We start from the raw sequence: 14797 nt of genomic DNA on the forward strand, positions 1-14797 counted from the left end.
TGGTTGATTTTCTGCCAAGTCGTCTGATGTTTGGCCACCTTAACCCTCCTGGCGGTCTATTAAAAACCACCAGGGGGCAGCGCAGCAGTTGTTAAAAAAAAACATTTTTTTAAATCATGTAGCAAGCCTAGGGCTCGCTACATGATAGCCACTGTGCAGCGGCATCCCCCCACCCGCTCCGATCACCTCCGGCGATCTGCGGTCAGGAAATCCCGTTCCTGGAGGGCTTCCCTTGTCACCATGGCGACGGGCGGGATGATTTTTAAAAAGCTTCATTACTTCTATGTTGTGTTGCCCGATTCTTCTATTGGATGGCAATCAGACATAAATAATTCATGCAGATAATACAGGACGAAGCATATTTTGTATGGAAATGTATGCAGCTTGAAGAAGGGCCAATCAAAATCTCGGTGGGATTTTATTGTTCCATACAACGCAACACTATTAAATTTTACACTTATAGCCGAGTTTTTCATGGGCACACACAAATGTAATGGCACGTATTGCACCCATATTTGCATGACTCCCCCGAACTAAAGTGGCTAAAGGAAGTGTGGTCTTAAACAACTAAAAGTTTTGCAGTCAGGACAGCTGCAATAGGATCGCGTTTCCCTCCATTTCCTCTACAGAGATTAAGCTGCGATCAGTCAGGTGTATGGAAAGATTGCATTGCATTTGCACTTGCAATTTCCGATGGGAGGGAAAAAAACTCAAACAGAAAAATGTATAGTAGTGAGATTGCTGTGCAATTTTCCTGTGCTCCTTCACAGGGTTTAGGTGCAAATGCAACAACAATGCAGCAAGCCGATTCGGAAAGAGAGGAATTACACTAGTGGAAAAACAGCACAGCGATTTACATGTTAATTGCGGTGCTGTAGCGATCAACAAAGTGCCTGCGATCCAAACTGCCTAGTGGAAAAAGGCCCTTATAGAGCCCCCATAGACACTGCATTGCTAAGGACACAGATGGTACACTTGCTGGGACACAGACTATACTCTGCACAAACAAATGCACAGCCCACCCCAAAAAAGAGAAAAACGTAAGATGTGTCCCGCAGGAATGAATCCATCACTGCCTACTAAATAACTTTCCCCACCAAAACAGATTACTATTTCCACCTCTCCCCGCCACCATGTAAGGGGTGTCCCCAAAACGAATGATAACACTGACAACATCTTTCACCCCTACCCCCTAAAAAAAAAAAAAAGAAACAACCAAAAAGAAGAATTTGCACTGCTGCCATAGGCAGTAAACACACAAGACGTAATTTTTGTTTTACTGTGGATGGCCCAACGCACAAGGTTGCATAGGCTATTGAAGACAATGGCCTCACTTGGGAAATGCACGTCATGAATATTCGTTTGTGATTTTCCACACATTTGTAAATTGCACAGCTTACCGCTTTTTTACCAAACAACGCACTCATCTGCTAATTGTCTGCCGACCGCGTCACTCCAATGGGCGCGGGCGCGGCGGCAGCCCCAGGACCGCCTAACGCTTATTGGCATAAGGTCTTGGGGCTTCGTTTTGCCGTAGATCGCTGTCCCCTCCAGAGTCTCGGCGGTGATCGGCTGTCATGAACTGAAACCTATGACAGCCGATAACAGTGATTGGCTATTGGGGGAAGGGAGGGAGGGAGGGTTTAGTGAAGAAAAAAAAAGGAAATGTATTTAAAAATAAATACAAAGAATATTTACAAAAAAACAAACAAACAAACAGTAGGGGAGCGATCAGACCCCACCAACAGAGAGCTCTGTTGGTGGAGAGAAAAGGGGGGGAGTGAATTACTTGTGTGCTGTGTTGTGTGGCCCTGCAGCTTGGCCTTAAATCTGCCGTGGCCTATTTTACAAAAAATGGCCTGGTCTTTAGGGGGGGGTAAAGCCTGTGGTCCTGAAGTGGTTAATATTCCCCCTCCAGGTCGATGTGGATGATAGAGAATTATGTCATTTGGCTGACATCTATTGCTGGCGGCCAAATTACATTGTTTTAAATGTAACTTCAGCTCTGTCTTCTGACGGCGTCAAACGTACTCACTGTGCACAGCTATAGCCATAATTCCTATTATGGTCTATGGTGGCGCCGGCAGCACCCGAATCTTCTGCGCTGGATTCCTTGTGTTCAAAAGAAGATATGCAAGTGGAGCCAGGGGGAAGATATATCTTTGTAAGGAGGACTGCTTACTCAAGAGATCCCTATTGCCACCATACACTCCCCCAATACTGGTCAGGTGGGGTTTTTTTCCAAAGTTCTAAATGCCTTGCAGTCTTTTGCCAAAGGAATGATTGTCCTTGGTGGAGACATTATTGTCCTGCTATTAACCCTCGTTGACACCTCCTCAAATCAGTCATACCATATAGGGCTTTACGAGCTCTTAAATTTAAATCAAAGGAACTTTCTCTCATGGATGCATGGTGGCTGCTTATCCAAGTGGGAGAGACTGCACATATTACTCTTACCTTGCTCAAATATACTTTAGGTTAGGTTATTTATTTTTTACACAAGCAGACCTAGATTAGGTATGGAAAGCTTCTATTGGCAATATTGATATCTCAGATCAAGAGGCCTCTGCCATGTTCATGATAGGAAAAGCAGGGATGGTCTTAGTCAGCCAACTTCGAGTAGTGTATGTGGACGCTTATGCCATTATGCGGAAAATTGTACGCATGAATTCCTCTTTTTTTTTTTTACGGTTGTGCCAGTAACTCTTCTATGCGTACGTTCCCCTTTCCAATGCGTAATTTTGTAAGCATACAATCATACATGGAAAAATAGACAACAATATCACGTTTGTAGTTTACATCGCAACACACATGTTAACTATGTGTAGGAGTGTACGCATAGTGTTACTTTGCTACGCATAAATTTGTACACGGAGATTTGAAACGTTGCCTACCAACTACGATGCGTATATGCAAACTACGATGCGTAAATTCGCACTGGCGTAGTTTCTGCTCATCCCTGAGGAAAAGCCTTTGGAGAAGAGGAGATTTAGGTGCAGCCGGACACCACCATAGGCCATAATAGGAATTACGGCTATAGAGGAGTAACTTCGGGGCCATCACAAGATGGGGCAGAAGTTACATTTTAAAACACTATAATTCATCTTCCAGCAATAGCAAAAAGCCGATTTATATCATTCCCCATTATCCACTTGGACCTAGAGGGGGAATAGTTATTAACGTTAGTGGATGATTGGTGTCAGGACACCTTCTGGGGAAAAGGCACAGGAAACAAAAAACACGGGAGCCCAATAGTGTAATATGTTTAGTCAAAATTGTCAATGTAGAAGATAAGAATCTACTCACAAGAGTGGGTTGCAAGGGGGCAACCGACCACAGGGAGCAGGTGGAGACAATTAACCCGACTCCACTCGGGGAGGTCACTAAGGACCTGGATGCGGTCGCTCTCCTTGGAAAAAAGAAGGGAGGCAGATGTCCACCGTGGTGTAAACCACATATGTTCTGCCTCCACCCCTCACACGGGTATCGTATGGGGGTTAGGGATGCACTAAATGGTTTAAAGAGGCGCCCTGGTGGTATATAAAAGCGTTTAAAAGCAGTTTAAAACCAAGAAAGGTTTGAGGTTGCTTACCTCAAGGACGATAAATCTTTGTAGGGACAAAAGATTTTATTGGTAGCACAGGCAACGCGTTTCACGGGTCTGAGCCCGCTTCCTCAGACCAATAGCAGTGCCTATATTAGTAAACATGAGACTCCTAAGTATACTAGTATTAAAGATATACATACATTTACAGCATCAGATTGTAATCAGCGATAGCATTGTATCCAGTGTTTCATTTCATATATATTATTACAGATGAAATATTATAAATAAATAATGTACATATTATATTAGGAGGATTTACCCTTATCTTACGGAGCTGCTGGCGTTTATCAGACAGAGGTATATAGATAATCAAAACAGGATTTTTCAAACATATGGAAAATTATAAAACCTTTTTTAAACAATGTTTCACAATTTTCCATATGTTTGAAAAATCCTGTTTTGATTATCTATATACCTCTGGCTGATAAACGCCAGCAGCTCCGTAAGATAAGGGTAAATCCTCCTAATATAATATGTACATTATTTATTTATAATATTTCATCTGTAATAATATATATGAAATGAAACACTGGATACAATGCTATCGCTGATTACAATCTGATGCTGTAAATGTATGTATATCTTTAATACTAGTATACTTAGGAGTCTCACGTTTACTAATATAGGCACTGCTATTGACCTGAGGAAGCGGGCTCAGACCCGTGAAACGCGTTGCCTGTGCTACCAATAAAATCTTTTGTCCCTACAAAGATTTATCGTCCTTGAGGTAAGCAACCTCAAACCTTTCTCGGTTTTAAACTGCTTTTAAACGCTTTTATATACCACCAGGGCGCCTCTTTAAACCATTTAGTTATTAACGTCGCCGGGAACTTGTGCGGCAACAGGATAAGCTATACCGGCTGTATTCTGCGCCCAAATCTCCTGGCAGCAATCACATAGGTACGCTTTGGAGACACCTAAAAACTAACACAGGTGCGAAGCCTTATTCATGTTCAGAGGGTGGAAAATATTGTACTCAGAATGGAAACCTTCATACACCCATGAAAATTTACAACAGGAAGCGGCCTTTTTCATGTACAGAGTGTGGGAAAGTTTTCTATGACAGAGGAAACTTTATAGACACCAAAAAATGGACACAGGTGACAGACCGTATTCATGTTCAGACTTTTGTAAAGGACATGATAAGACACACAGGTAAGAGGCTTCTGTCATGTTCAGAAGGTGGGAAAACTTTTCTTGATAGAAAGAGCCTTCAGAGACACCTAAAATCTCACACAGGTGAGAAGCCTTATTCATGTTCAGAGGGTGGGAAATTATTTACTCAGAATGGAAACCTTAATAGACACATGAGATTTATACTGGGAAAGGTTTATTTTCATATTCAGAGTGCTGGAAAGATCTTTATGACAGAGAAAACATTCATAAACAGCAAGAGACTCACACAGGTGACAGATCGTATTCATGTTCAGACTTTTAGAAAGGACATGATAAGACACAGAGGTAAGAGGCCTCTGTTGTTCAGAATGTGGGAAAGCATTTCATGATAGAAATAGCCCTCAGAGACACCTAAAAAACTCATACAGATAAGAAGCTGTACTCTCATGTTCAGAGTACGGGAAACCTTTTACTCAAAAAGGAAACCTTATCAGACACATGAAAATACACTCTGGGGAGGAGACTTTTTCATGTTCAGAGTGCGGGAAAGATTTCTATGACAGAGGAAACTTTCATAGACACCCAAAAACTCACACAGGTGACAGATCGTATTAATGTTCAGACTTTTGTAAAGCACATGATAAGACACACAGGTAAGAGGCTTCTGTCATGTTCAGAATGTGGGAACACTTTACATGATTGAAAGAACCTTAAGAGACACCTAAAAAAACTCACACAGGTGAGAAACCTTATTCATGTTCAGAGGGTGGGAAATGTTTTACTCAGAATGGAAACCTTCATGGACACGTGAGAATACACACTGGGGAGTGTCCTTTTTGAAGTTTAGAGTGCGAGAGATTTCTTTTATAAAGTAAACTTTCATAGACACCAAAAGACTCACACAGGTGACAGACTGTATTCATGTTCAGGCTATTGTAAAGCACATCATAGGACACACAGGTAGGAAGCCTCTGTCATTTTCAGAATGTGGGAAAACTTTATATGATATAAAGAACCTTCAGAGACACCTAAAAACCCACACAGGCAAGAAGCCTTAGTCATATTCAGAGTGTGGGAAATGTTTTACTGAGAATGGAAAACCTTAAAAGACTCATGAGAATATACACTGGGGAGCAGCCTTTTTCATGTTCAGAGTGCGGGAAAGATTTTTTTGAAAGAGGAAACATTCATAAACACCAAGAGACTCACACAGGTGACAGATCATATTCAAGTTCAAACTTTTGTAAAGCACATGATAAGAAACACAGGTAAGAGGCCTCTGTTGTTCAGAATGGGGAAAAACTTTTCATGATAGAAAGAGCCCTCAGATACACCTAAGAAAACTCACACAGGTGAGAAGCTGTATTCATGTTCAGAGTGTGGGAAATGTTTTACTCAGAATGGAAACCTCATCAGACAAATGAAAATATACACTCTGGGGAGGAGACTTTTTCATGTTCAGAGTGCCGGAAAGATTTCTATGACAGAGAAAACTTTCATAGATACCAAAAAACTCACACAGGTGACAGACCATATTCATGTCCAGACTTTAGTAACGCACATGATAAGACACACAAGTAAAAGGCTTCTGTCATGTTCAGAATGTGGGAAAACTTTTCATGATAGAGCCTTCAGAGACACCTAAAAAACTCACACAGTTGAGAAACCGTATTCATGTTCAGAGTGTGGGAAATGTTTTATTTAGAAATGAAACCTTACTAGACACATGCGAATACACCCTGAGGAGCAGCCTTTTTCATGTTCAGAGTGCAGGAAAGATTTCTACAACAGATGAATATTTCATCACACAGTTTACAGAATGTATTCATGGTCAGACTTTCGTAAAGCACATGATAAGACACAGAGGTAAGAGGCCTCTGTCATTCAGAATGTGGGAGAACGTTTCATGATAGAAAGAGCCTTCAGAGACACCTAAAAAACTCATACAGGTAAGAAGCCTTATTCATGTTCAGAGGGTGGGAAATGTTTTACTCAGAATGGAAACCTTAACCACTTGCTGACCGCGCACTCATACCGCGCGTCGGCAAAGTGGCAGCTGCAGGACCAGCGACGCAGTATTGCGTCGCCAGCTGCAGGCTGATTAATCAGGAAGCAGCCGCTCGCGCGAGCGGCTGCTTCCTGTCAATTCACGGCGGGGGGCTCCGTGAGTAGCCTGCGGGCCGCCGATGGCGGCTCGCAGGCTAAATGTAAACACAAGCGGAAATGATCCCCGGCCAATCAGCGGCCGGGGATCGCCGCCATGTGACAGGGGACGTCCTGTCACTGGCTGCACAGGACGGATAGCGTCCTGTGCAGCCCTGATCTCCGGGGGGAGCAGGTAGGAGAGGGAGGGGGGAATTTCGCCGCGGAGGGGGGCTTTGAGGTGCCCCCCCCACCAGCAATATGCAGGCAGGAGAGATCGGACCCCCCCAGCACATCATCCCCCTAGTGGGGAAAAAAGGGGGGTGATCTGATCTCTCTGCCTGCTACATGATCTGTGCTGGGGGCTGCAGAGCCCACCCAGCACAGATCACTCAAAACAGCGCTGGTCCTTAAGGGGGGGTAAAGGGTGGGTCCTCAAGTGGTTAATTTACACGTGAGAATACACACTGGGGAGCAGCCTTTTTCATGTTCAGAGTGTGGGAAACTTTCATAGACACCAAAAGACTTAAACAGGTGATAGATTGTATTAATGTTCAGACCTTAGTAACGCACATGATAAGACACACAGGTAAGAGGCTTCTGTCATGTTCAGAACGTGGGGAAACGTTTTATTATAGAAAAAGCCTTTAGAACACCTAAAAAAACTCACAGAGGTAAGAAACCGTATTCACGTTCAGAGTGTGGGAAATGTTTTATTTAGAATGGAAACCTTACTAGACACATGAGAATACACCCTGAGGAGCAGCCTTTTTCATGTTCAGAGTGCGGAAAAGATTTCTACAACAGATGACAATTTGTAAAAACCAAGAAACTTACACAGTTTACAGACCGTATTCATTTTCAGACTTTTGTAAAGCACATGATGAGACATAGAGGTAAGAGGCCTCTGTCACTCAGAATATGGGAAAACGTTTCATAATAGAAGGAGCCTTCAGAGACACCTAAAAAACCCCTCATACAGGTAAGAAACCTTATTAATGTTCAGAGGGGGGGAAATGTTTTACTCAGAATGGAAACCTTAATAGACACGTGAGAATACACACTGGGAAAGGCATTTTTTCATATTCAAAGTGCTGGAAAGTTGTGGGAAAATGTTTCATGACAGAAAGAGCCCTCATAGACATCTAAAAAAACTCACACAGGTGAGAAGCTGTATTCGTGTTCAGAGTGTGGGAAATGTTTTACTCAAAAAGGAAACTGTATCAGACACATGAAAATACACTCTGGGGAGGAGTGCGGGAAAGATTTCTATGGCAGAGGAAACTTTCATAGATACCAAAAAACTCACACAGGTGACAGACTGTATTCATGTTCAGACTTTAGTAAACCACATCATAGGACACACAGGTAAGAGGCTTCTGTCATGTTCAGAATGTGGGAAAACCTTTCATGATAGAAAGAGCCTTCAGAGACTCCTAAAAAAACTCACACAGGTGAGAAACCGTATTCATTTTCAGAGTGTGAGAAATGTTTTCTTTAGAATGGAAGCCTTATAAGACACATGAGAAAACACACTGGGGAGCAGCCTTTTTCATGTTCAGAGTGCGGGAAAGATTTCTACAACAGATGAAACTTTCGTAGACACAAAGAAACTCACACAGTTTACAGACCGTATTCATGGTCAGACTTTTGTAAAGCTCATGATGAGACACAGAGGTAAGAGGCCTCTGTCATTCAGAATGTGGGAAAATGTTTCATAATAGAAGGAGCCTTCAGAGACACCTAAAAAACTCACACAGGTAAGTAGCCTTATTAATGTTCAGAGGGTGGGAAATGTTTTACTCAGAATGGAAACCTTAATTTACACGTGAGAATATACACCGGGGCATGGCCTTTTTCATGTTCAGAGTGCAAGAGAGTTTTCTATGACTGAGGAAACTTTCATAGACAACAACAGACTCACACAGGTGACAGACCGTATTCATGGTCAGACTTTTGTAAAGCTCATGATGAGACACACAGGTAAAAGGCTTCTGTCATGTTCAGAATGTGGGAAAACCTTTCATGATAGGAAGAGCCTTCCGAGACACCTAAAAAACTCACAGGTGAAAAACTTTATTCATGTTCAGAGGGTGGGAAATGTTTTTGTTTAGAATGGAAACCTTACTAGACACATGAGAATACACACTGGGGAGTGGCCTTTTTCATGTTAAGAGGGCGGGAACGATTTTAATGACAGAGGAAACATTTATAAACACCAAGAGACTCACACAGGTGTCAGATCATATTCATGTTCAAACTTTTGTAAAGTACATGATCTGAACAACAGAGGCCTCTTACCTCTGTGTCTTAATGGGGAAAATGTTTCATGATATAAAGAGCCTTCAGAGACACCTAAAAAAACTCACACAGGTGAGAAGCTGTATTCGTGTTCAGAGTGTGGGAAATGTTTTACTCAAAAAGGAAACTGTATCAGACAAATGAAAATACACTCTGGGGAGGAGTGCGGGAAAGATTTCTATGACAGAGGAAACTTTCATAGATACCAAAAAAACTCACACAGGTGACAGACTGTATTCATGTTCAGACTTTAGTAAACCACATTATAGGACACACAGGTAAGAGGCTTCTGTCATGTTCAGAATGTGGGAAAACCTTTCATGATAGAAAGAGCCTCCAGAGACTCCTAAAAAAACCTCACACAGGTGAGAAACCGTATTCATGTTCAGAGTGTGAGAAATGTTTTCTTTAGAATGGAAGCCTTATAAGACACATGAGAAAACACACTGGGGAGCGGCCTTTTTCATGTTCAGAGTGCGGGAAATATTTCTACAACAGATGAAACTTTCGTAGACACCAAGAAACTCACACAGTTTACAGACCGTATTCATGGTCAGACTTTTGTAAAGCTCATGATGAGACACAGAGGTAAGAGGCCTCTGTCATTCAGAATGTGGGAAAATGTTTCATAATAGAAGGAGCCTTCAGAGACACCTAAAAAACTCACACAGGTAAGTAGCCTTATTAATGTTCAGAGGGTGGGAAATGTTTTACTCAGAATGGAAACCTTAATTTACACGTGAGAATATACACCGGGGCATGGTCTTTTTCATATTCAGAGTGCAAGAGAGTTTTCTATGACTGAGGAAACTTTCATAGACAACAACAGACTCACACAGGTGACAGACCGTATTCATGGTCAGACTTTTGTAAAGCTCATGATGAGACACACAGGTAAGAGGCTTCTGTCATGTTCAGAATGTGGGAAAACCTTTCATGATAGAAAGAGCCTTCCAAGACACCTAAAAAACTCACAGGTGAAAAACTTTATTCATGTTCAGAGGGTGGGAAATGTTTTTGTTTAGAATGGAAACCTTACTAGACACATGAGAATACACACTGGGGAGCGGCCTTTTTCATGTTAAGAGGGCGGGAACGATTTTAATGACAGAGGAAACATTTATAAACACCAAGAGACTCACACAGGTGTCAGATCTTATTCATGTTCAAACTTTTGTAAAGCACATGATAAGACACAGAGGTAAGAGGCCTCTGTTGTTCAGAATGGGGAAAATGTTTCATGATATAAAGAGCCTCCAGAGACACCTAAAAAAACTCACACAGGTGAGAAGCTGTATTCATGTTCAGAGTGTGGGAAATGTTTTACTCAGAATGGAAACCTCGTCAGACAAATGAAAATATACACTCTGGGGAGGAGACTTTTTCATGTTCAGAGTGTGGGAAAGATTTCTATGACAGAGAAAACTTTCATAGATAATAAAAAACTCACACAGGTGACAGACCATATTCATGTCCAGACTTTAGTAACGCACATGATAAGACACACAGGTAAAAGGCTTCTGTCATGTTCAGAATGTGGGAAAACTTTTCATGATAGAGCCTTCAGAGACACCTAAAAAACTCACACAGTTGAGAAACCGTATTCATGTTCAGAGTGTGGGAAATGTTTTATTTAGAAATGAAACCTTACTAGACACATGAGAATACACCCTGGGGAGCAGCCTTTTTCATGTTCAGAGTGCAGGAAAGATTTCTACAACAGATGAATATTTCATCACACAGTTTACAGATTGTATTCATGGTCAGACTTTTGTAAAGCACATGATAAGACACAGAGGTAAGAGGCCTCTGTCATTCAGAATGTGGGAGAACGTTTCATGATAGAAAGAGCCCTCAGAGACATCTAAAAAACTCATACAGGTAAGAAGCCTTATTCATGTTCAGAGGGTGGGAAATGTTTTACTCAGAATGGAAACCTTAATTTACACGTGAGAATACACACTGGTGAGCAGCCTTTTTCATGTTCAGAGTGTGGGAAAGTTTTCTATGCAGAGGAAACTTTCGTAGACACCAAAAGACTTAAACAGGTGATAGATTGTATTAATGTTCAGACCTTAGTAACGCACATGGTAAGACACACAGGTAAGAGGCTTCTGTCATGTTCAGAGTGTGGGAAAACGTTTCATGATAGAAAAAGCCTTCAGAGACACCTAAAAAAACTCACACAGGTGAGAAACCGTATTCATGTTCAGAATGTGGGAAAACGTTTCATGATAGAAAAAGCCTTCAGAAACACCTAAAAAAACTCACAGAGGTGAGAAACCGTATTCATGTTCAGAGTGTGGGAAATGTTTTACTTAGAATGGAAACCTTACTAGACACATGATAATACACACTGGGGAGCGGCCTTTTTCATGTTAAGAGGGCGGGAATGATTTTAATGACAGAGGAAACATTTATAAACACCAAGAGACTCACACAGGTGTCAGATTATATTCATGTTCAAACTTTTGTAAAGCACATGATAAGACACAGAGGTAAGAAGCCTCTGTTGTTCAGAATGTGAGAAAACATTTCATGATAGAAAGAGCCCTCAGAGACACCTAAAAAACTCATACAGGTAAGAAGCCTTATTAATGTTCAGAGGGTGGGAAATGTTTTACTCAGAATTGAAACCTTAATAGACACATGAGAATACACACTGGGAAAGGAATTTTTTCATATTCAGAGTGCTTGAAAGATTTCTATGACAGAGAAAACATTCATTAACAGCAAGAGACTCACATAGGTGTCAGATCTTATTCATGTTCAAACTTTTATAAAGCACATGATAAGACACACAGGTAAGAGGCCTCTGTTGTTCAGAACAGGGAAAATGTTTCATGACATAAAGAGCCTTCAGAGACATCTAAAAAAAACTCACACAGGTGAGAAGCTGTATTCATGTTCAGAGTATAAGAAATGTTTTACTCAAAAAAGTTCAGAGTGCGGGAAAGATTTCTATGACAGAGGAAACTTTCATAGACACCAAAAAACTCACACAGGTGACAGACCATATTCATGTCCAGACTTTTGTTAAGCACATAATAAGACACACAGGTAAAATGCCTCTGCCATGTTTAGAATGTGAGAAAACTTTTCATGATAGAAAGAGCCTTCAGAGACACCTAAAATAACTCACACAGGTGAGAAACCTTAATAATATTCTGTGTGGGAAATGTTTTACTTATAATGGAAACCTTACTAGATACATGAGAATACACACTGGGGAGCGGCCTATTTTATGTTCAGAGGGCGGGAACGATTTAAATGACAGAGGAAACATTCATAAACACCAAGAGACTCACACAGGTGTCAGATCATATTCATGTTCAAACTTTTGTAAATCACATAATAAGACACAGAGTTAAGAGGCCTGTGTCGTTTAGAATGTGGGAAAACTGATCATGATAGAAAGAACCCTCAGAGACACCTAAAAAACTCGCACACATGAGAAACCTTATTCATGTTCAGAGGGTGGGAAATGTTTTACTCAGAATGGAAACCTTAGTAGACACATGAGAATACACACTAGGGAGCGGCATTTTTAATGTTCAGAGTGCTGGAAAGTTTTCTATGACAGAGGAAACTTTCATAGACACCAAAAAACTCACACAGGTGATAGACCATATTTATGTTCAAACTTTTGCAAGGTACATGATAATACAAACAGATAAGAGGCCTCCATCATGTTCGGAATGTGGGAAAACTTTTCATGATAGAAGGAGCCTTCAGAGACACCTAAAAAACCTCACATAGGTGAGAAGCCATATTTATGTTCAGAGGGTGGGAAATGTTTTACTTAGAAAGGAAACCTTGATAGAGACATGAGAATACACACTGGGGAGCAGCATTTTTCATGTTCAGAATGTGGGAAAGATTTCTACAATGGATGAAACTTTCATAGACACAGAGTTTGGGAAAGTATTCTATGACAAAGGCAACTTTCATCAACACCAAAAGACTCAAACAGGTAACAGATCATATTCATGTTCAAAGTTTTGTAAAGCACATAAATAGTTTTCCTTATGCCTCCATGGCAGCACATTGGGTAGTGGCTCTGCCCCCCTACCCCATAGGACCAGTCAGTATTTAAATAGAGATTAGAGGAGGTGCTCGCTGTCTTTTTTCTCTGTCCTCACCTCATAGGATCAGAGGCTGCAGTCCTGCAGACATTTTTTTCTCTTTTTTGCACCTATCTGACTGTTTTCCTGCAGCCCCCGCACATTGCCTCTCTGTGCGATGATCCCCTTTTTATGTCCTATAAATTAGGATCAGAGGAGATGCCTCGTTCTGCTGGTCTTGGGGGCAAAAGCTTGTTTATGCTATTGCTGGGGGCACTGTGTGCCTAGCCATACCAGATGCCTTTTGTGCATAATAATGTACATATGATGCAGGGTATACAAGCCACTCATGTGGGCTTAGGCCTACCGGCTCCGGGTTCTATGTGACTCTAAATGGGTCTTGTTCTGGCGCGCGTCCTCCTTAGTCTCGCTGTCCAGGGCGTGCGCTCCACAGCATTCCGCGCTGGAGCGCAGGTGGGCAGGGTATAGGCGCAGCGGCGCTCTTTCACCCTCTCGTCCATGACGTCACCGCCCTCTGTTCTGATTGGGCGGTGATGTAGCGTACTCCTCCCTGGTCCTCCGGCGACCGCCCATACAGGAAACATTTTAAACCTGGTGGCGGCGGCGGCTGGCGTTCTCCGTGCAGCCCAGGTGGATTTGTGCGGTCAGGCGGACAGATGGAGCCCGAAAACTCTGCTGTAGCAGCAGATGTATCCATAGTGGCAGAGGAGTGAGTACTTCTTTCTTCTTTCTTCGTTTGTTGCTGTGTCCTGCTGCAGTACAGCACTGCTATGCTTTGGCATAGCAGAGAGACAAGATTAATGCTTTTTTTTTTTTTTTGGGTGTTACTATGCCTATCCTAGACACTATTTTTCTTTCTTTTTTTTCTCCCTCTTTTCCAGCTACTACTCTTCTTCCTCTCTATCTCCGGACACATATGCGCCTCTCACAGACCAGCAAACTATAGATAGGTAGGTGCATTACAGGTAGGTTACCTTATCTTGGGAGTGCACTAATAGCAGATAGTCATCTATGGCTATTCTTTTTTCAGCCCAAGAAGACAGAGGGAGCCAGACCCAAGGAAAGCAACAAGGAAATCATCTCCTCCAAGATATTATTCGTCCTCATATACAAGGCACCATTCAAGGAGTCGTTCTCCTCCCCGCAGGAATTATTACGACTATTATGATGATTACTATGTATACCGTAGGAGAAGAAGTCCTCCTCCCAGACACCATTCACCGGACCATCATCCACACCAGAAGGGCTGCTGGGCCTGTGGAGAGACTGTAATGCTGGGGAAATTGGTGTGCAAAACTTGCTTTCAACAAAAGTCTGGCGAAACAGAGCATTCTGAAATTGATGTGTCGGCACTAGTAAAAAAAAAGCTGTCCAGGAATCAATGGACACATATATCTCAAACCTTCCTTCTTCCCAACCCTTGGATCAGGCGTCACCTCACACTTCAGCCTATGAGATACCCGCAGAAAGTGTAGCCACAGGGGGCTTCGATTTCTCTCTTGTGCCCCCCTTTATCAAGGCAGTGCGAGAAGCGATTGAGTGGGAA

General features: G+C 42.1%; 1 protein-coding gene across 1 annotated transcript; it reads left to right on the plus strand.

Annotated features, from left to right (window-relative positions):
- The first annotated feature begins 4608 nt into the window (after positions 1-4608).
- LOC137522069 (gastrula zinc finger protein XlCGF26.1-like) lies at positions 4609-14419 on the plus strand. The gene is made up of 9 exons (XM_068242095.1): positions 4609-5068; positions 5463-5530; positions 6039-6245; positions 8428-8542; positions 9469-9558; positions 9665-9754; positions 11048-11214; positions 11319-11441; positions 14282-14419. The coding sequence occupies exons 1-9, from the start codon at positions 4609-4611 to the stop codon at positions 14417-14419; spliced, it is 1458 nt and encodes a 485-aa protein (XP_068098196.1).
- The last annotated feature ends 378 nt before the right edge of the window (positions 14420-14797 follow it).

Source organism: Hyperolius riggenbachi, chromosome 6 (genome assembly GCF_040937935.1).
Source record: "Hyperolius riggenbachi isolate aHypRig1 chromosome 6, aHypRig1.pri, whole genome shotgun sequence".
NCBI lineage: Eukaryota > Metazoa > Chordata > Amphibia > Anura > Hyperoliidae > Hyperolius > Hyperolius riggenbachi.